The 22,050-nt window shown below is 39.4% G+C and overlaps 2 protein-coding genes across 7 annotated transcripts in view; one reads left to right on the top strand and one right to left on the bottom strand.

Moving 5' to 3' along the window:
* Positions 1-22,050, top strand: part of LOC309496969 (protein NLRC3-like) — a 213,465-nt gene that overhangs the window by 28,420 nt on the left and 162,995 nt on the right. For 4 of the 6 annotated variants that reach the window (XR_014205301.1, XM_082167169.1, XM_082167168.1 and 1 more), the window contains 2 exons: positions 4,977-5,150; positions 15,093-15,139. The exons of the other annotated variants lie outside the window; for them this stretch is intronic. Coding sequence is in view for 3 of the 4 variants with exons in the window: in XM_082167169.1 (XP_082023295.1) it covers positions 4,977-5,150; positions 15,093-15,139 (221 nt within the window). In the remaining variant the exon portion in view is untranslated. The remainder of the gene's footprint in view (positions 1-4,976; positions 5,151-15,092; positions 15,140-22,050) is intronic. 6 annotated transcript variants of the gene reach the window in all.
* The window catches only part of LOC309497034 (uncharacterized protein), a 221,368-nt gene that overhangs the window by 82,433 nt on the left and 116,885 nt on the right, over positions 1-22,050 (bottom strand). The gene's annotated exons all lie outside the window — the stretch shown is intronic.

Genomic DNA, 22,050 nt, shown 5'->3' with positions numbered 1-22,050 from the left:
GTCTGGGACTAGTTTAAGCCTTTTCTGTGAAACCGGGGGTATATGGACTACAACAGACAAGACTATATTAGTTCTCAGCGGAGTTGATTCAATCAGTGTTTTTAAGCAGAGGCAGATCATTGAATGCTACTGCATTTAACGTCATTGTGAACAAAATTAGATGTGCGATACTAACGTGCTCTAGGTTACGGTGTAATCAGATTTGTTTAATTCTGCCATCCGGCAGTGTATGTTGTTAAGCCATCTTCCGAGTAAAATACACATCAATGATCATTATTCACGTATATATTTTTTTTTTCGCACACAAATTTAGATTTTTGCAATTTATAAGACTCAAAGCAGAAACATTTAGGGCGCTTTCACACTGGCAGTTTAGTGCGGACCGGGGCACGGTTCACATGAAAAATCGCTAATGTGAACGCTGTCATCGGACCCGGGTGTGCACTAGAGTACCGAACCCGAGACTACCTGGAGGAGGTGGTCTGAGCTCGGTTTCTCCCGAACCGTGGCGCGGTTCGCGTTAATGTGCAAGCAACACGGACTCGGGTGCGTGCTTGTTCAGGAAGTATAGTATCCCGCGCATGCGTATCACTGTCGCATCAGTGAAAAATCTTCTGCGAGCAGCAGAAACACGGCGTCCCCTGGATATGTGCTGAATTACACCATGTAATGAACATAAACGTAGTTGTCTCTCACTATGTTGTGCATAATAGCACCAAAAAAACAGACAAATTACAGCTATGCTCAGTCGAGTTGTATTCTCCATGCGTTTTCCGTGTGCGTTTGCGATGACGTAAGATCACTGCAAACGCACCTGGGTTCGATACAACTAATTGAGTGTGAAACCAGACCAACGCTGCAGGGGGCGCCGGGAACTAGCGCACTCGGGTTCGGACCGCAGCAAACGAACCCAGTGGAAAAACGCCTTAAAATTCATAGCCATGGCTATATCATGAGAAAAAGATGTCGCAAAAGCACAGCATCAACTGCTGATATACAGTAAGCTATATATTTTTAACTTCTGGATAATGATTTTATGTAATTAATTAACCCTCTGGGGACCAAGGTGTTTTGGGGGCCCTTGGGATGTTTTGACATGCCCTGACGTTTGTGCTTTTTTCAGTTATTTATAAACATATTAATGGCAAAGGTGTAAATTCACTCTATATAGCACAAACGGGGCTACCATAATATGTGAGCAACATGCATGTACATGTTTGTATTTTTAAGAGAATAATGTTTCTGCGTGGTCATTGAAAAAAATGTAATGAAAGTTGCTGAAATAAGACCACAAAACACATACTATATACTGAATGTGTCCACAAGACTTTTGACTAATGGACGTTGTCGCTTCGAGTTCTGGCTTCAAAATGATGTGAAGATCATCCTGCCTAATCGTTCACATAAAACAATACATTGATTTAAACTTTGTAAAACAGTTTTTTTTGTCAGAAGAGGTTTATGCATGGGAGTGGTAATGGCCTATCAATATTAATGAGATTCAGACCAGGGGTGTGACATAGACACTCCCCCAATGGCTAATGGGCCATCAAGTGAGGCAGCCTGAACAAAGAATGAGAGGAGATTCAAAGGTTTTGTTTTTCAATCTATTTTATTGTAATTCCTCTATGTGGAGGAACTAAATGTTCTAAATTTGCTCTAAGCAAATCAATGTGAGCAAAATAAAAAAATAATCAGTCGGCTATAAACAAAGCAATTGTGAGCGATAAATAAACAAAAGTAAAGGCAGATCGCTATCCTCGCAGACCACGCCTGCTATGGATGGCAAGTGGAAAATAGTCCACCCAGTATAATATGTAAGCTACATGTTTATATTGAATAGCTTGTCAACTAATGCAAGTAAGACTAAATACTTACTCATCCGAAATTCGCTCTCTTTTCATACAGATTACAGAAGCTGAGAATATTAGTTTTTTATATAAATTACTTCATTTAAAAGATGCGATCTCAAGCTTTATGCCCGTGGGTATGTTTGCCTGTTTGACTGAATTTTCGCGGAGTTACAGATCATTTTCGAACGCGTTTCAAATTGGAGTTCACTGACAGAGAGAGTGCAGAACTCGCATCATGTTAATTTTTCTTTATTTGGCAAAAAGCAAAACACTTTATTTTTATTGTGAGTATACAGAAAAAAAATAGAAACTGAACAGGATCGATTGATGTATAACATGAAAATGAAAGATCAAAATTAACAGAGCATTTTGAGTTTATTTTGCATTGCTAAAAAAAAAAACGAGCAAAACGCGGGGGCGCGTTTTTAGTCCCCAGAGGGTTAATTCAATCATGAAAGTTGCATTTGGTAGGGACATGTCACACCCGACAATGACTACTACCATGATGCAAACAGCTTTGTCGAGATAACACCACAAGTCACATAGCCTATATCATACTCACAAATTCGTAACTGTTCCTTCGGTTTAACAAATCGTGCCCACAGATTAATAAACTGTACCCACGAGTTCCTAATCCACGCTCTCAGATTTGTAAACTGTGCCCACGCTTTCGCAATCCGTTCCCACAGGTTTGTGGATGATCATGAATAATGCTGTGGTTCACACCTGAGAAAACATCACATACTATATATTTAACATATGAGCAGCAATTGGTGAACAAAAGCTTACTTGATGTGACAGTAGTCTTTTTTACAGTAAAAACGTTATAATCTATCCAAAACTAATCAACGGAATCTTGTCTAAACATTCATATTTAGTCTGTAACATAGGTCTATCGTTTTTATTATATATTAGCATATAAATGTTAATTTGCAGTTTAATACGTTGCTTATACAAAGACATTTTATTTCAACATATTTCAGTCGATTTTTACTCATCTCAGTATAGCAATATATTTTGGTAAAAGCTAAACTAGTAGATGTGTTAATGTGAAAATGACAAGTGTGAATGAATGGCACAGATGAGCGCTGTTGTTTATTACAGCTGTAGTAAACAACAGCGTGCATCTGTGCCGTTCTTTCATTCACATACAGACACGCAATTCATATTTAAACAGTCTTTTGCGGTTTACAGACACTATAGCATATTGCGATTAGAACAAAGCACTTAAGAATAAAGAACTTACTATTCACAGTCCTCAGCTTGATCCGTTGCTCCTCAAAGTGAAACTAAACCAACACTTCTGAGGTAAATTTCCCAGGATTATTATTACGATAATATTATTCCTCACAGCGTCACAAGACGACGTAAAGTACATGAGTCTGATTAAACTTAATGTGTTTTATCGAGCTGATGTGGGCGTTGACACGTTTGCATGGATTGACTCAGATCATTTGCGTTTGAATAGCATGCGCTCGCCGAGGTCATGTTCACATTAGCGGATAATGAGATGAAATGAGAACGACTGACATCTCTCTCTTTTCATACAGATTATATAAACTGAGAATATTTGTTTTTATATAACAATTTAAAAGAAGAGAATTCAAGCTTTATGCCTGAGTGACTGAGTATTCGCTGAGTTACAGTTCATTTTCGGACGTGTTTCAGAATGGACTTCACTGACAGAGGGAAGGCAGAACTCGCATCATGTTTATTTTTCTTTATTTGGCAAAAGGCACAACACTTTGTTTTTATTGTGAGTATACACAAAAAAAATTGATACTTAACAGGATTGAATGATGTACAACACTTATATGTAAGATCAAAATCAACTGTATTTTGAGTCTCTTTTGTATTGATAAGAAAAAAAGCGAGCTGGTATCTCCGGGGCGACCGCCGACCCCAGGGGGTTAATAGGGAGCCAATGCAGTGTTGACAGAACGGGGCTAATATGGTCATACTTCCTGGTTCTGGTAAGAACTCTATCTGCTGTGTTTTGGACCAGCTGTAGTTGGTGTATTAAGCATGCAGAGTAATGAGTGAATGTTGTGGTCAATAGTGTCAAATGCAGCACTAAGATCGAGTAACACTAATAGCGAGATACAACCACGATCGGATGATAAGAGCAAATCATTTGTGACTCTAATGAGAGCAGTCTCAGTACTATGGTACGGTCTAAATCCTGACTGAAAATCCTCGCAGATATAATTTCTTTCCAAAAAGGAACATAGTTGTGAGGATACTGCCTTTTCTAGTATCTTTGACGGAAAAGGTATATTCAAGATCAGCCTGTAATTGACTAATTCTGTACGATCAATTTGCATTTTTTAACAAGCGGTTTAATCATAGCCACCTTAAAAGTTTTTGGTACGTACCGTAATGTGTTTCATTAATATTAATGAAACAACAAAAAGATTTTACTGATCCGAAAAATGATCCGATCCGTGGTTCAAAAGCTGTAAATGATCGGAACTGTGAATTTCATGATCCGTTCCATCACTAATCAGCACAGCATCAGTTGTCTGAAAGAAACATTTCAGTTCAGATGGTGAATGCTGTCACGCATCCTCAGTACTACTGCTGAGTCTACTCCCAAGCTGAGAACTGCTGCAACCTGAATATATACAAAACTAAAAAGTCGAAGTTTGTTTTAATTAATACATTTTAAACATTTACTTTGCCCCCTTAACCTTGGCAAAAGTTTGTTTGCGTATATTATAATTGAATAAACTGTTCCTGAAAATATCTTGCAAAATTAATAAAACAAATAAATGTTTAGTTTGACGGTTTTACAAACCATTTAATGTGTTTCCAAACTTTTGAGTCGGAGTGACCGTCAGCTATTATCCTTTATTACATTGTCGAGACATGAACTGTTTAGAATGATTCAATTCGATTTGGTGAAGTGGCTCAACCAGTTTCCTAAAAAGAAAAGGTTCAAAAGAACGATTCGTTCACGAACCGGACATCACTAGTCACTACTAGTGTTTTATTGTCATTAGCTCCCTGCAATTTTCTGCTAAAATACATTTTTTTACAGTCACAAATAAATTGTACCTAATGAATGGCTGAAATAGGCATTAATGTTCAAGTCATGTGGACTATTGCTGTGTGTGTCTGTAGGTTGTCTGGCTGTATGGTGACAGAGGAAGGCTGTGGTTATGTGTCTTCAGCTCTGAGTTCAAACCCCTCACACCTGAGAGAGCTGGATCTGAGCTTCAATCACCCAGGCGATTCAGGAGTCAGGCTGCTCTCTGAAAAACGGCAGGATCCAAACTGCACACTGGAGAAACTTAAGTATGTGAAGCAGGAAGAGTTTTGATTAAATCCCTCCAAAAACAGCATTAACATCTTCACTTATTACAAACTAGTCTGACTTTATTTCTTTCATATATTTACAAAAGTTCTAATTGATAATTAACAGAGGTTTAGCTGTAGTTATACAATTGAATGCTTCATTTTGATTGGTTGATGAACTTTCTAAGGTGTGTAATTATTTTAGAGTAAACCCACAGCTAAAGTAGTTCCAGTCATGTCTTATTCACATAACAGTTCCATATCACTACAAATGATTTCACTTACTTCAGCCTTCACCTTACAACAGCAAAACAAAACAAAAAAACAACAACAAAGACACAGACCAAACAGATAAATATAGAAAAACATAAAAATTACTGCTCTTTTCACAAAGGATCTGATCAGCTTAACACAAAGGAGGCTTATTTGTTCTTAACCTAATGGTAACTTTCATCTTGGTCAGGGGTCGCCAACCTAAGGCAGGGTTAATTGCTGACACGCAAGCAAACGCAAAAAAAGTTTATGTATTTCATTCAGATAAAGTACCTCCCACCTGCATACATCTACATTTTGATTTAACAATTCTTTGTAGTTACAGCTTGTTGTTTTATTAAATAAATACTATTAACGTGTGAGAATGAAACTGCGCAAGTCAATGAAAGTGTGCAGCTCTAAGAAACCATTAGCACAACCACTGCGCATCTGCGCACACAAGTTACTGACTTACAGCTTAAAGCTTGTTCTGCTGTAAATATTTGTAATATAGTTCATTGTTATTTGAAGAAGGAGGCCGGAACCGGCAAACATTTAAAGACTTTAATAACAAAATAAAACAAATACAAAAAGACGGCAGCCCCTCACAGACGACTTCCCCCACACATAATAAAAAAAATTAAAAAATAAACAGTGCAGGCCTGGTCCTCTCTCATCCTTCACAATCGTCGCTCTTTCTTTAATGCATCTGCTCCTCCGTGAGAGATACGAGACCGGTGCGTTGCACAGGTGTTGCTCATCAGTAATCATGTCCTGCTCGCCACAATAGTTAATGCTATAAATTTGAACCAAGTATATAGAGTGATTATTAAACATTCTACACATATTAAAATGACTGTGATGCATGTAGAAACTTCATTCATGCGTAGGCTATCTGGTCACTTCATGTGTTTCCTCTGATGGGAAAGCTATCCAGTCATGAGGTAAATGCCCTCCGACAGAGAGGACACTTTTTCATTTTCCAGATGTAACTATCTGGTTGTTGAAGTCACATATATGTAAATTTTACACCTTGTGTGGAAGTGTAATTTACTCAGTTCAGTTTGTTTGAATGTGAATGCCTACTACAGTCTTTGCACTAGTGTTGTCACGATACCAAAATTATTGTTTCGATACCGATACCAAGTCAAGTATTGCGATTTCGATACTTTTTCGATACTTTTCCTGAAAAGGGAGAAACACTCTCAAATATCATTGCTGTGCTTTATTTTAAAACCGGTACAACATTCTAATCATATAACACACTAATAAATGAACAGCAGATATATTAAACATTTGAACAAAATATGAAATATGAAATATCAAAATATAAAAAATAAATTAGAGCAATGACATTCAAGGTAATTTTTTTTTATAAATTTAGCAGCATTATCTCATTTATCATAAGAAACATAAGAGCTTTATCTTGATTCTGAACTTTGAATAAAAATATGAACAGCGATTATATTAAACAATGTTTAATATTGGTAACATATGATAAGCCTCATTGGTGATATATTTGACATGTGGGGAGAGAGTTGTGGAAGGCCTATACTTCATGTTAAACATAAATATATAGCAGCAAAGACAACGTCGGCAGTGTTGACGGCAAAATAGGCTACAGAATAATTCGTTCTGTATTGAGAGGTGCAATATTTGAAAATCGATAATATTTTTTTTAATTACATTTATATTGTATTTATGTCAAAACTTTCAAACATCAAAATGACATTAATATGTATTTGTGTCAAAATGACATAGAAACATCTTTTCCTATTCTATGTTGCCTGGAAACGCTTCCAACGCTTGCGTGTCGCGTGAAAAATAGGCGTCGGTTCTATTTCTAGCATGCACACGTTTTCCGCGCGTCTCGAGCTGCGCCCAGACGCGTGTGTCACGCAGGCAGTTAACATGGGAGCCGAAATAAAAACGGACACGACATGCAGCCAGTGTGTCGCCGGCCTTACAAATCTGGAACGCGGTCATTCTTAGAAGTATCGATACTAATAAATTAAGGAATCGTGACGTTTTTCATTTCCGATTTACTTTTGAAGTATCGGTGCACCGTGCAACAGAGAAAGGTAGGCAACGTACTTCCATATGTCACTCTTCGCGTCATCTTTTTCTACGAGTCGTGGACCACTTGTGCTCGCACATGCAGCCATCTCGCTGTAGTGTTTTGTCACATGACACTGACAGCGGCAGGTTCTTTGCTGCGTGCGTCAGGAAAAAAACACAGACGTCCATAGGGAGGCGTTTTTATTTATTTATTTTTTTATACTGATAAATTTAGGTATCGTGACGTTTTTAATTTCCGAGTATCGCGATACTTTTGAAGTATCGGTACACCGTGCAACACTACTTTGCACGAATGAACGATGAACGATAACAACAATTTTTCCTCGTGAAGGCAGAGTCCCCAGATGATGCAATTCCTCCCTAACCTAATCCAGCGCGGTTCTCCCTCACTGCACGAATCCAACACGATCACGGAGTGTTGAAACAATCCAAATAATGCAATAAAACAGTTCAGACATCCATTTATAAAAATATTGATGACGATGGATTAGATTAACGATAGGCACACGTGGCTCACATTTCTCTCTTCAATGAGCTGGCGCGCATGTGACGTCAGCATCCGTCACGAAATGCATTAAATATTCATAACTTTTAAACTTAAAACATTATTCCCATTACATAAATGTGCAAACAGGTTTTAACAAGTATACTACTACAATTGAAACGCTTTACATGTGTTCTATTGCACACTTTATACTCAGTTACGAACAACATTAACCATCCACATTTTCTTATATGAACAAACACAAACTTAAACATTATTAATGAAAATATGAAAAAATTGTGACTTACCTAATGCAATAAAACAGTTCAGACATCCATTTAGAAAAATATTGACGACGATGGATTAGGTTAACGATAGGCACACATGGCTCACACCTCTCTCTTTAATGAGCTAGCACGCATGTGACGTCAGCACCCATTGACGCAATTCTTTATTATTTCCGTCCCTCAGCGAAAAACAAAATAATAAATAAAAAAATAAAAAAATAAAACATATGTCTGAACATTTCATGCATTAGGCAAGGAAAAATATAAAATCAACAAACCAAAAAAATCATGCATGAAATTACATAGGAACACAGCCTCTAATAATTGGGTGGATTACATCCTCCACTGCTGAAAGTCTGATGTCCTCATCAGATACTTAATTTGGTACATGACCCACAAGGCTAAACAACAATTCACTTTGAGTTTGTTGCACTCTCATTTGGTGTTGCATCATTTCAAGTACTTGACTAAAATAATTAGGTTTGTGTTCTACATGTGTTCACTAGTTCTGCAGCTCTTTGTGCATGAGCCTTTCTCTTGATGCACCTGTAGCGTTGCGAGAGCAAGAGGATTGAGAAAGGTTTACCACACTTTTAACAGAAATGGCAATATATGATCGACTACGCCACCCCGGAAAACCAGGGAAATAGCCCTAAGGGCACACAGGTTCGTTTTGAGTGGGTGGGTGAGAGGACACGAGGCATATAAATAGAAAAATAGAGAAGTTTTATTTTCTTTGTCAATATTGAATAAATAGTTAGAAATTCAAAGTTAAAACTCTTACACTAGCATATGGTATGATGAACACCATCAATCAGGATCTACCCAAATACACACAACAAATAACACTCAATTTAAAGAAACTCAACCAAGAGCAGAGGTATCTGGAGGTAAGGGCTAGCTGCCAAATTGGAAAATAAACCCCCCAATAGTCCACTACAAGTACCCAAACACACACGTGAAGGTTAAATGCCAGAAGACACAGCACTAGGTGTAAACACCACACGAATGGCAGCTTCGCTTTCACCCTCCAGAAACCCCCAGCTCCTGCAACAAAGAAAACAATGAGAAACACATAAACAAACACAATCCAAGATGATAAGCTGTCAAATACTTCAAGGATTTAAACCACTTGACCTAGAATTAGGTCCTGAAAACAAGTTCACTCGGTTTTGGTGATCAAAAATACAACACGAAATAAACAAAAAGAAAGAACAAAAACACAAATAATCATACGTGTAGATTTATGAATCAATGGAGTTCAATAGGCGGCAGCCAGAGAAGACAGCCCGCCCGCACAGTCAGATGAATTGCACAGTCTTCACAAGCAACGTACGTGCAACAGAAACACAGCAATTAAAAGTTACTATCCTGATGGATGTCAAGGCAAAACAGCGACGCAGTCGCAATTATACGCGATCACAGTTCAGCATTGATACTCGATTCTCACGAATAGCCCAAGAGACCCTCAGTTATGCAGGGGGGGCCTGCCGAGCAGAAAGATAATGTTAAAAACAGAAACAAATTATTAACACACAAAACTATCTTACATACCGCAGAATGATCCCGGCGCACAAACCGCTTCGCAGTCGTGCACCACATTGCAGTACAGCAGCTCAGTCAGGAACACATGCTATCAATGCCACCGAAAAACAAAATGTAATTAATCAGCCGCGGTCAATTTCTTCTTGTAATATAAAAAACGGCTACTCATACCTGTGAGGCGTGGGCAGCCAGCACAGAGCAGACGAGGAAGCCAGCTTACAGTCCAAGTCTGCGGCAACCACGGATGACGTCACAAGGCCGATACCAAGACCCATGCCATGTGGCAAACACACATCCCTTATATCAAACAAGGGGCGGGGGCTTAAATTAAGCACCGGTGAATGAAATCCTCATTAGTGGATTCAATCACCCTGCTACACACCTCTCAAAAGTCCTGCACTTTCTCTCCACATATTCTGCCATTTTAGGCCAATAAAATCTGCCTCTTGCGAGCTCCAGAGTCCTTTCATACCCCATGTGCCCCGTTTCGTCATGAACTCCTTCAAGAGCTCTGTCTCCGAAACTCAGGGGAACCACCAGCTGCCTATATTTTTGCCCATACTGATCAGATACCGTACAATACAGTACGCCTTCTATTAAGCTTAGTCTGGGCCTTTCCCTCAGCATTAGACTCACTCCTTTAGATTCTTTGAGTCTATCTGCATGAGTTAAAGTTTCCCCAGACACCACAAGGTCATTTACCCTTCTGATGGCTATATCCTTTCTCTGTAACTTGTACCAGTCTGTGGGAGTCATACTGGGTAAAGTAGTTTGTCCAGACCAGTGCCCAGGTTATATAAAATCATCAGGAACCACATCATCATTGCAAAGAAGCATCTCGACAGCGGGATTTAGGATGACTCTCCCTCCTCACACGGCTGTACGACAGACAACTATACTTTAAAATACATTTCAGTAAAGTCTTTGTCATTCAAATGTATTGTTAGTGTCATCAGTCACATGTACAATTCATCCATTCTATCAAAAGAAAAGAATGACTTTAGTTCAGTGATCGACAGGCCCCTTTTCAGTCACCCAGCAGATCCATGTTCGCAAACAAGATGCCTGATTACAACAAGACTAGTTTAGTGACGAGCAGTACTCATTCAGGGAGTCAAACCAATGCTACACAGAATCGGTTACAAATTAAAAAGTGCATATGCATTTACATAGGAAAAAGGCAAACAACTGTAAACAACTATAATGCTGATCATTGCCTTATATACACAAAATACACAATTCAGATCTTATTTCCCTGTATTTAGGAATACTATCTGTAATAAATAGCGATATTTATTTAGATGCAGGTGCGCAGTAACACTTTCTCCTGGCCATACTTCCCGCATGCCTGGGAGCGGCGGCTTGCTTCAGTCTATCAAAAGCTGAGGCTGTTGTATTGCCGGCCTCCCTTTACAGCTGCTGCCTCAAGCCGGAACACGTCATGGGGTGACGCAGCACCAATCAAGATTGGACTAGTTTCACATGTGCTTCAGACGCAGTCACGCTGAAGGCGCTCCCCAAAGCGTCTGCTGGGACGCAGAGTCTTGTTCCCCTTTCAGGGAACTATGATCACATTCGTAACCTGAGACTTTTGCTACAAGAACTCACCTTGTGCACTTCCAGCTACAAGAACTCACCTTGTGCACTTCCAGCTGTTAATAAACTTTGTTGTTGTTAACTCACCACTGACACACTGTAAGTGAATATAAATGGAACCACTCGCTTCAAAAACAAAGCATGCAATCTTACATGAAACTAATATATTAAGGGTGACAATAGGACAAACATATTAACTTCATGTAGCCTATGTAGATTTGTGTAGATTTCTACAAATGCAGACCAAATGCTTATTGTAGACAAGTTTTTCTAGCCCTGGTCTATGTATTTTTACTTGCACAACATAAAATAACAATATTTGGTCATTATGAACATTACAAACAGAACATAAATTGAATAAAAACAATCAAAACACCTTCTCAGCAAATCAGGCATTCACTTTCTTTCTTCAAGGTAGAAGCTAATGCAGTTAGTGGAATAGATGACAGTCAGTGTGTGACGTGACCATTATAACAGCTGCGGCTAAAGAAACAGGCGTAACCAGGTAATCAGACTCTTCTGCCCCAGAGACCTTTAAAAATGTATATGACAGAGCTGGGTGGAACGCCTATGTTTTGGTGTAGAAAGTAAATAGTTCAGGTCTGACACCTGCCGAACAACCCTGTAGGGACCTGTGTATTTTGCAAGGAAAGGGGAATTGGCTATCGGCAATAATGCCAGAACCTGATCACCAGGACTGAACGCCCTTGGCTCAGCCCGACGGTCATACCAACTCTTCATTTTTTGTTAAGCTTTAGTCAGGTTGTCAGTCGCCATCTCACAGGCTAGAAAACAACCTACGGCGAGAACCATTAACATAGTCCAACAAGTTAACAGGAGACTCGAACACTTCAGCTCCCCCTGCAAAACTGCTAGAGGCCCACAAACTCTATGGCCAAAGACCAAATCATTAGGTGAGAATCCCGTGTTGTCCTCCTGAGTTACCTCTCGTGCCGCCAACATTAGCCACAGGAGCCCTTCCTCCCAGTCTCGGTTAAGCTCAACACAATAACCCCTGAGAAGCGACTTCAATGTCTGATGAAAACGCTCCAGAGCACCTTGGCTCTGGGTGTGATTAGCGCTACTACGCTGATGTTTCAAGCACCTGAACATGCGTGACGTAAAGTTAGAGCCTCTATCACTCTGTATAGTGTGAGGGATACCAACTAGGAAAGGGCTTTCACCACCGATCTAGTAGAGATTGTATGCAAAGCATAGGCAGCAGGGTATCGGGTAGACTGACACATCACCATCAGCATGTAAACACACCCTGACTTAGATGGAGGCAATGGTCCCACACAATTGATTAACACATGTTCAAATGGTTTCCCTATAGCTGGAATAGGGTAAAGTGGAGCTGGCTTTAACACCTGATTAGGTTACCCCGTTAACTGGCATACATGACACGTCCTAATGAAGCATGCTACATCCTTCTTTAGGCGAGGTCAATAGAAGTACTTCATAAGCCGTTCATAGGTTTTCTTACCCCCAAGTACCCAGCTACATCCCCATGAGTTGTCTGTAGAACCAATTCTCTAAACTTAATTGGCACTACCACTTGAAACACTGAGTCCTCGACCCCTTCGTCAGTGTGGGAAGACCACTTCCGGATCAACAACCCCTCCTGAACAAAATAACCCCTCGCTGCACTGCGCAATTCCTCAGGTGGCAAAACCCCAATGAACAGATCTTTTAATGTCGCATCTTCCTTTTGAGCTGCAACAAAATCACTATGGGAGAGAGAAGGAGGTAGATTAGGTTAAACAACAGACTTTAACTCCCTAGTCTGAGAAACATCATCATCAGAGGCACGGCTCATAGCCCGAGTGCGACGAGGCGGTCGCAAGTCATGCCTGCAACACTGCCATAGTGTGCAGAGCAGCACCAGTCTGACCCCCACCAGTGTGGATGTTATTATACACGGCTTGGTGGGGAGTGCTGACTCCTTAAATGACAATGAGCCACAGAGAAGAGATAGCCTGCGAGCGTCTCTCCGGACTGGCGTATCATCGTATAAGCACACGCCCCTGTACCCATGATAGTCTAATAAATTGACATCGAGGGAATAGAGATGCACGAAGAATAAGGTTTTCCCCATGCATGAGCTAACGTCATGGAGATCCTCAAGGAGGGCAGTCTAGCTGTAATCTGGCCACTGCATGAGTCACCACCTCGAGTAACTTCTCACACGCTTTATAATAACGAGAGAAGTGCTCGGAGGCGGCACTCTCAAAGTCCATCATTTTTCTTTTAGATGGCTTTTTCAATATTAATTCCTCAGAATTAAATGTGGCCAAAGACAGACAATATATTAATACAATCATTTGATATATTGCATTGAATATCTGATTCCTCATATATGTATAATTTGTTGGATGTTTCTAAACTGTTCTAAAACAATCAAGTTAGACAACTCTTCAAAAGTTGCGACCCCCACTGCAGAGCACCAACGATTAAAGTGGCTATTCAGCTCTCTCGCTACCTCTGTATACATCTGTTTTTATCCCTTTCTCCAGCTGTGGAACCGCAAACGATAAGCTTCTGGAGCTAATTCGTAAATTTTAAGCACCGCCTCTTTTACTTTCACATAGTTTTTTCTGTCTAGCACAAGCAACGCAATAAACGCTTCTTGTGCTCTACCTACAAGAACACTTTGGAGTAACAACGTTCTCTCAGAGTCAGACCAACCACGGTCATCAGCCACACTCTCAAATAAAGAAAAGAAAATATCTGGGTCTCTCTAAGAGTAGTACCCTCACCATTAACTTTAAACTAATCCACATGCGTCTTCCCAATGATTCAAAACCACTCAATGTTGTTTTAGCTCAATGAACTGTATTGGATCTTCACAGGATCCGTTTACAGTGCTTTCCAGATCAAACGCAACTAAACAAAACAAACCTAATATATTTAAAGCTTTTAACTCCTACCAACACCTAGGCTATTCAAAACCTATTGATAAGCATTAAAGAAAAAATGCATATTTACCGACGTCGTTTCAGATCCTTGACGAGCCTCCAATCTGTTACATCCTGCCTAAAACCAGAGAGGGAAGACCACGCAGAATTACCATTTAAAGAAATATATTTATTAAAGATAAAGAATTAACAACGTAGGTTAAATAAGATGTATAGATGTCAGTATAGATGTTAGGTTGGAAAATAAAAGTGTATGCAACGAGAAATGAGGTGTAGTGCATAAAGAAACAAAAACGCCAAAAAAGGTGTGGGAGAGGAGGAGAAGCGGCGGCCGTCCACAACCAGGTCTGGAGAGATTTTAAAGCCCAAGATCCAGGAAACAATCACACGCGCACCACGCCACACCTGTGCTTCGCCCACCTGTAGGGGAGACGCAATAAACAGGAAAAAAGCAAAGAGGAGGAGGAGCCCAGCAGATCTGTGGCGATAGATAGATAGATAGATAGATAGATAGATGTTTTAGAATGTTTATAGCATATTTTAGCATTTTAACTTGTTTTAACATAAGTTTTAGCATGTTGCCAGCATGTTTGTAGCATATGTGAACGTGTTTTAGCATTGCTGGTATATTCTAGAGCGGTGTTAGGGTATTCTGAATGGTTGTTAGGGTACTCCGGTGGTTGCAAGGTTTAGGGGTAGGGTTAGTGTAGGGGGAGAGGATATACAATTTGTACAGTGTAAAAATTATGATTGATTTTGTCACTGTGTGTGCTTTTTCTAGTGTGGATCATGGAGGAGAGATCAGGATTACAGCAGGACCACGAAAATGTATGTCTACACACACACACACACACACACACACACACGTCTGGTTCACTTTCTTTGTGCGGACTCTCCATAGACATAATGATTTTTATACTGTACAAACTGTATATCCCCACCCCCCCACACACTAACCCTACCCCTAAATCTATCCATCACATAAAACTTTCACACACACATTCACTCACACTCACACTCACACACAAACACACTCAGTCTCTCAGACACACACTTACACACACTCACTAACACACACACATTCTCTCTTATACACACTAACACACACACACACACACAATCACTAACAGAAACATTCTTTCTCACACTTACACACACACCCACACATTCACACACACACACACACACACACACACACACACACACACACACACACACACACACACACACACACACACGCAATCACTAACACAAACATTCTTTCTCACACTTACACACACACCCACACATTCACTCGCACACACACTTACACACAGGGCAATCTTATCATGGACAATACAGAAATGGGATTACCCACAGTGAATGACATCATATGGGCATCTGGTGCACTACAAGGGCTGACCGGCCAGGCATGCTCATGAGTACTGGGCCTGGTGTCAAACACCTCCACCACGTCTGACTGCTGAAGGACGCTGGAGGAACTAAATTCAGGGTTCACCTAGTGGGGAACTTACCTGAAGAACAAGTAGGCATTCGTATCCCCCTGTTAGAGGGGAACACATTACCTGTTCAGAGCCAACACACAAGAAAAAACCGGCTCCACTCTGAGATTTTAGAATCTCGCGAACGTGTCAGGTGTCGCCCAGCTGGCAGCTCTGCAGATGTGTGCCAGAGAGGCGCCATGGCTTCAGGTTGAATTATTCTGATTGGCTAAGAAATAGATAAACAAAGTACATTTTCCGCATGTAGCAAGAACGATGTGAGGTAGAGCAAACCTCTAAGATTTAGCTGACTACGCCACCCTGTTAACCAGGGAAACATAAGTACTAATGAATTTAACCACCTACAAAGGACATGCAGGAGCTTGGTTTTCGAAAGGAGGGTGGAGAGGTGGATACCAAATATACAAGTTTTATTTCAATCATCAAGCAGTAATCTTAAAAACATTAAAAAGACTGTAGGACCAGGTTAACACATACAAATATTAAAGACACCAAACATGAAAAGGAGGCCGAGGCTTACCAATGGCAGGAAACTAGTTTAATGAGCACAAGGCTCCTATACCACCCTGTGCACAGGTCTCACCACAACACACGCACACCAATAAGGTCAAGCATGAACACACAGCACTCCGTGACAGAATCCCACCACCGCACACGAGGGCCTATGAGCGGCCGCCCTGAAGCCTCGGCTCCTGTAACGAAAAACAAAATTAACAAAATGGTCTCCAAATAAACAAAACAACAACAACAACACTTGAAACTTAAAAGTTACAAAAGAAAGAAGCAAATGATAAACTTTTAATTATGAAACAAACTACGCTGAGGTTCAGAATTGGGATATTAACCCCACTTTGACACTCAACAATCACATTAAACAAAGCAAAACAAAAGAGATAAACACTGAAAACAACTTTAGCGAAACAAACCAAATACAAACTGAACAAATTTAAGCAAAACAATATCTATAAACAAATGCATTGAAGAACGAGTAAAGGGCAATTCCAGCGTTATGGATGTGACATTTGAACTCATAATGACAGGTGAAATGTCTCAGAAAAAAAAAACCTTCTTACAATATTTAAATTCGAAATGCATATTCTCAGAGCACCCAATCTGGGGAATTGACAGGCAAATTATGTTTTTCTAAAATATATTTAAGCACCCCCAAAAAAGGAAAATATGCATGCGTTATGGATGTGATAGGAAATGACAGAGTTTTTGGTATACTGTTCGATTTCCTTTAAAGTCTGTGAACTTTTAAGTCCAATGTATAAATATTGCTATCCACATGATGAAGGGGTCTTAGCTGAACATAAAAATATCAATGTTTAAAATATATATATTTTTATGAAGTGTATTATGAGGAAAAACCAACGTTATGGATGTGACAAAAACCCTGTTATGGATGTGACGCGTCTGAAATACATAGAATCTGTTTGGAAAATCGGCTATTTGATATGACTCATTAATATAACTAGATTTTTATTCAATTTATTTTCCCTGATTGTGTGCGGTTTTTAGTATCATCTTACCATTTTATCCATCTGTCGTTGTGGTAGGCGTTTAGCTTTAAGATAACGCTATCTTCGAGCTGTCAAAACCTGAGCTTGAATGACAGGAAGCGCGAGCGAATTAGAGGGCGCCTGTTTCGCGCCTAAACCAATCAGGTTCCTCGCGCAATTGCAGGACGCCTCTCGACTAGGACGTGAATAGGCTACTATAAACACACAGACGGAACATTAAAGCAGAGACTATTACGGAAGACAGTCAAGATTAAAATACATGAACAATTAATGTTTGTCATATAGGAGTTCAAATCACAGGTTTCCTCCACAGTCAGGTGAACCGATGGACATTATTGTCCATAGATGTGAGTCACTAGCAATCATGTAGCCTACGTTTTTTGTGTCTAAATGATCGCACGGTTTTCGGCCAGTTTATGGATTTTAATGCACAGTCGCGAGTCAAAATCATGACATTTTATTTCGTATAAAAATGATTTGACAAAATAATTGACACGCAATATTATTAGCCTATTATTATTATTATTTTGTCAGCGTGATCGTACCGAGCCTCTAAAGGGACGTGGTGGTGGAAAAAGCACATTTCATACGGATTACACAATCAGAGAGTTGCCTATTTATTTTCGTTCTGATCTTTCAATCTTTCTATAGATAGGCTATATTTCTGAGAGGCATACGCTGAGTTTCTGTTCAGTTATGAGACGCGCTCAAGTTCACGTGTTGCAAGTGATCGCGCCTGCACCTCCATGTCTGCTATATTTGCTTCTTATTTATTAAATCCAGGCAAATGGTTGATGAAACTTTGATTTAAAATTAAGATACAATTTATACAAAACGAAATTCACTTTAAAGAAAGTCTTTCTACAAAACAAAACTTTAATGAAGTGGCCAAAATCATTTCTGTCTTGAAACAGATCACAATAGTCATATGTGTAGCTTTTGTGCTATCAAAAATACACGGAGGCAGGATTGCAGTGTCAGAACAACAACAGTTGTGTTTTTAACATAATAATAACTAATGCGTCAGAAAGACGCGCATTAAACCACCCCCAAACTCTCATGAACGTCTTCTTAAAGGGGAAAAGTCCAATATGCATGCGTGTGGGTGATGAGTGAATTATGTCAACAGATCAGTGATGTGTGAGCTTGTATCTTCCCCTACATATGCATGATTTAATATGAAGCGTCCGTAACGGTCACGTCCGTAACGCATTATTATGGTTGTTCAGAGCAAAGTAGTGAGATGCTAATAAGCATAAACATAATTTAGCTTTGTAAATAAATGTTCAAGTTATTTGCATTTATAATTGTCATATTAAATAAACTAAACCTTTAAAACGTTATGGACGTGACAGTGCACTGAAGCGTCAAGACCTCTTTATTATAGCCCTTTGGTGCTGTTATGACCAAATTAGTATATTTATTTCTCAGGCATGCCTCCATCTTTCTGCAAAATGCTTACTGTTAAAATAAAGTTTAAAAAGGGGGGTCTTTGATACCTTTTTTGAAAGCATGAAATATGGCTGGTTGGATAAGCAAGGCAATTTTCTTAAAATTTTTGTTAAAGCACATTAACCCTCTGGGGACCAAAAACGCGCCCGCGCGTTTTGCTCGGTTTTTTTTTTTAGCAATGAAAATAAACACTAAATGCTCTGTTAATTTTGATCTTTCATTTTCGTGTAATACATCAATCGATCCTGTTCAGTTTCTATTTTTTTTCTGTATACTCACAATAAAAATAAAGTGTTTTGCTTTTTGACAAATAAAGAAAAATTAACATGATGCGATTTCTGCCTTCTCTCTGTCAGTGAACTCCCATTTGAAACGCGTTCGAAAATTATCTATAACTCCGCGAAAATTCAGTCAAACAGGCAAACAGACCCACGGGCATAAAGCTTGAGATCGCATCTTTTAAATGAAGTCATTTATATAAAAAACAAATATTCTTAGTTTCTGTAATCTGTATACAAAGAGAGCGACTCCAGTCGACCTCATTACGAGATGATTCACAGTAATGTGACCACTCCCCGGAGAGCGCGTGCTTTTCAAATGCAAATTCCGAGAACCATTTCAGATCTGTGAAACGCCCACATCAGCTGTAAACAAAGCGCGTCGCGAGTGAGACATTATAGCCTTTATGGAGAAAAGTTTCCACAGTGCTGATGAGGAGAAATATCTCCTGATATGAGCAGCAGATCGCGCTGAGGAGTGAGGTAGGCTGTTTTCTTTTCTCAAGTGTGGAATAACGTTATGGAATAACGTTAGTGTAGGCCTATGTAAACCGCAAAAAGATGAATCGCATTTCTATAATATGACTCGCGTTTCTGTGAGATGAATGAAGGGTACATATTTGTAAAGAGTGTTTAGCCTAAATATGAATCGCGCGTCTGTGTGTGAAAGAATAAACTGCTTTGCTATAGCCTACTGAGATGAGTAAAATCGACTGGAATATGTTGAAATAAAATGTATTTGTATAAGCAACGTAAATGAACATTTATATGCCCTGATATTTCAATAAAACAACGTTAGTCAGGCGTTAGTCACACTATTTTTGTCAAAAATAAAGTCATAGACTAAGATGTTAGATGTTCCATTGTTGGCTATATTCAAACTAATGAATACATATGATAAAATGTAGGCCTATAATCTTTTTTTTCTTTCTTTTTCTTTTTTTTACAAAGAAAGAGTACACTTGAAATATTGTTGAAATTGTAATTATTGTTGTAATTGTAACATTTTTAATAAAATAGCTAAACATATTTACAAGATAGATGTAAGCGAAATCTTAAATGGTCAATATAAGTATTCTTCTAAATACATTGTCCTTGCATTGTGGCTCAGTCAGTGTCACACCTGAATGAATGGCTATTCAGAGTCATTATGCAGAGTGGGTGGGACATCCCAGGTGTAAACTACTCCTTCACGCCCCCCTCGCATATTGGCTTTCCAAGCAAAACCTGTTTTACACCATTTAAATCAATGTATTTTTTTTTTTTTACGATAAAGCAAGACTATTTTCACATAATTTTGAAGCCAGTACTCAAAGGTACAACATCAATTAGACAAAAGTCTTGTGGACACATATTTAATATGTGTTTTGTGGTCTTAATTCAGCCACTTTCATTTTTATTTTTTCCAATAACCACGCATAAACATTATTCTCTTAAAAATACAAACATCTACATACACATTGCTCGCATATTATGGTAGCCCTGTTTGTGCTATATAGAGTGATTTTACACCTTTGCCATTAACATGTTTATAAATAACTGAAAAAAGCACAAATTTCAAGGCATGTCAGAACATCTCAAGGGCTCCAAAAACACCTTGGTCCCCAGAGGGTTAATACAGTATATTACAGACCTAAATGGACAACTTAAAAAGGGTTTTGTTCTTTTGGTTAAAACTTTATTTTTTCATGGTAAAGATGACCCTTGCATGGAATTGCCCTAAAGTAAATATACAGAAAGCAAAACAAACAAATTGAAGTACTGGTTGAAAAAATAACAGCAATTGCAGAATCACATGAATGCTGGAGAGCAGGTGTCACACCAACACATGAACCGAGCGCACACGCGCTGACGAGCGAGTTGTCACAGGAGAAACCAGGATAGACAAAGCAGCAGCATCAAATAGTGTTGCCCCGCAGGCCTCACTGAATGCACAGTATCCGAGAACACAGATTATTCCTCCTAAACTTTAAACGTAAAATTACTCACAACATAACTATAAATGAACGTTGTGCAGTAGCGGTAGTTACACGTTCCTTAATTTTATAGCGGGTCGCAAATCCAAGTGACACACACACACACACACAGAAGAGTCTCACCATGTCAACAAAGCACGGGAATGCGGGAAGGGCATGTGAATGGGAAATAGCCGCTGCCAACAACCCACAGCAACGAACTATCCGCCATAAAGCTATAAACCAAATGACTGTTACATAAAATCATAAATCTATGTGCTAACTAGGCAAACAGCCAAACAACACATACCTCAAAGCGGAAGGGATGAAACAAACCCGGGCAGTGACGCACAGACAGCACAGAAGGTGATCACACACAAGCGGTGCATTAGAGAATCCTCTTTTATACGCTCCCTCACGGTATATAATTGGACAATTACCCAAGAGCATTAGGATAATTAGAAACAAACTCTGTACGTCCCACCTCACACACATGGACTGGTAGGCAGTGGCACATCTCCATGTTCTGTACGGCTGCCACCAGGACCCTGAGTTAGGTACAAGTGGCCCTTTTAGGCCACAAAAAAACAACTCAGTCAATCTCCAATAATGTCACTTGTTCCTTAACCTGTAACCAGGAATACTAACACACACACAGACACAGCTTCTTCAAGGTTGGATTTGGTCGGGCTCTAACTATAAACAGGAGACTCTTCCCAAAATATCAAGATAACATGTTCTGTCTCTCAATGAGAGGACACTTTAATATAGAACAGTAAAGTAAATGCTTTTACCAAGAAATGGTCACTTTAACTGTTGATTCCAAAACTAACTTTAGCTGGATAATAACTTCATTCTAGAGCTGCTGTAAAGCCAAAACAATCTCTGTTACTTTAATTTCCTATTATCACTGTAAAGCTGCTTTGAAACAATTCGTGTTGTTAAAAGCGCTATATAAATGAAGGTGACTTGACTTGACTTCCAATGACCCTTGTGACCTATAGTTGTCATGGTGACCTGGAAGAACAC

Source organism: Leuciscus leuciscus (genome assembly GCF_965113295.1).
Source record: "Leuciscus leuciscus genome assembly, chromosome: 4".
In the NCBI taxonomy this organism is placed as follows: Eukaryota; Metazoa; Chordata; class Actinopteri; order Cypriniformes; family Leuciscidae; genus Leuciscus; species Leuciscus leuciscus.
The sequence above is the reverse complement of the archived record's forward strand: the minus strand, read 5'-3'. Positions and strand labels throughout refer to the sequence as shown.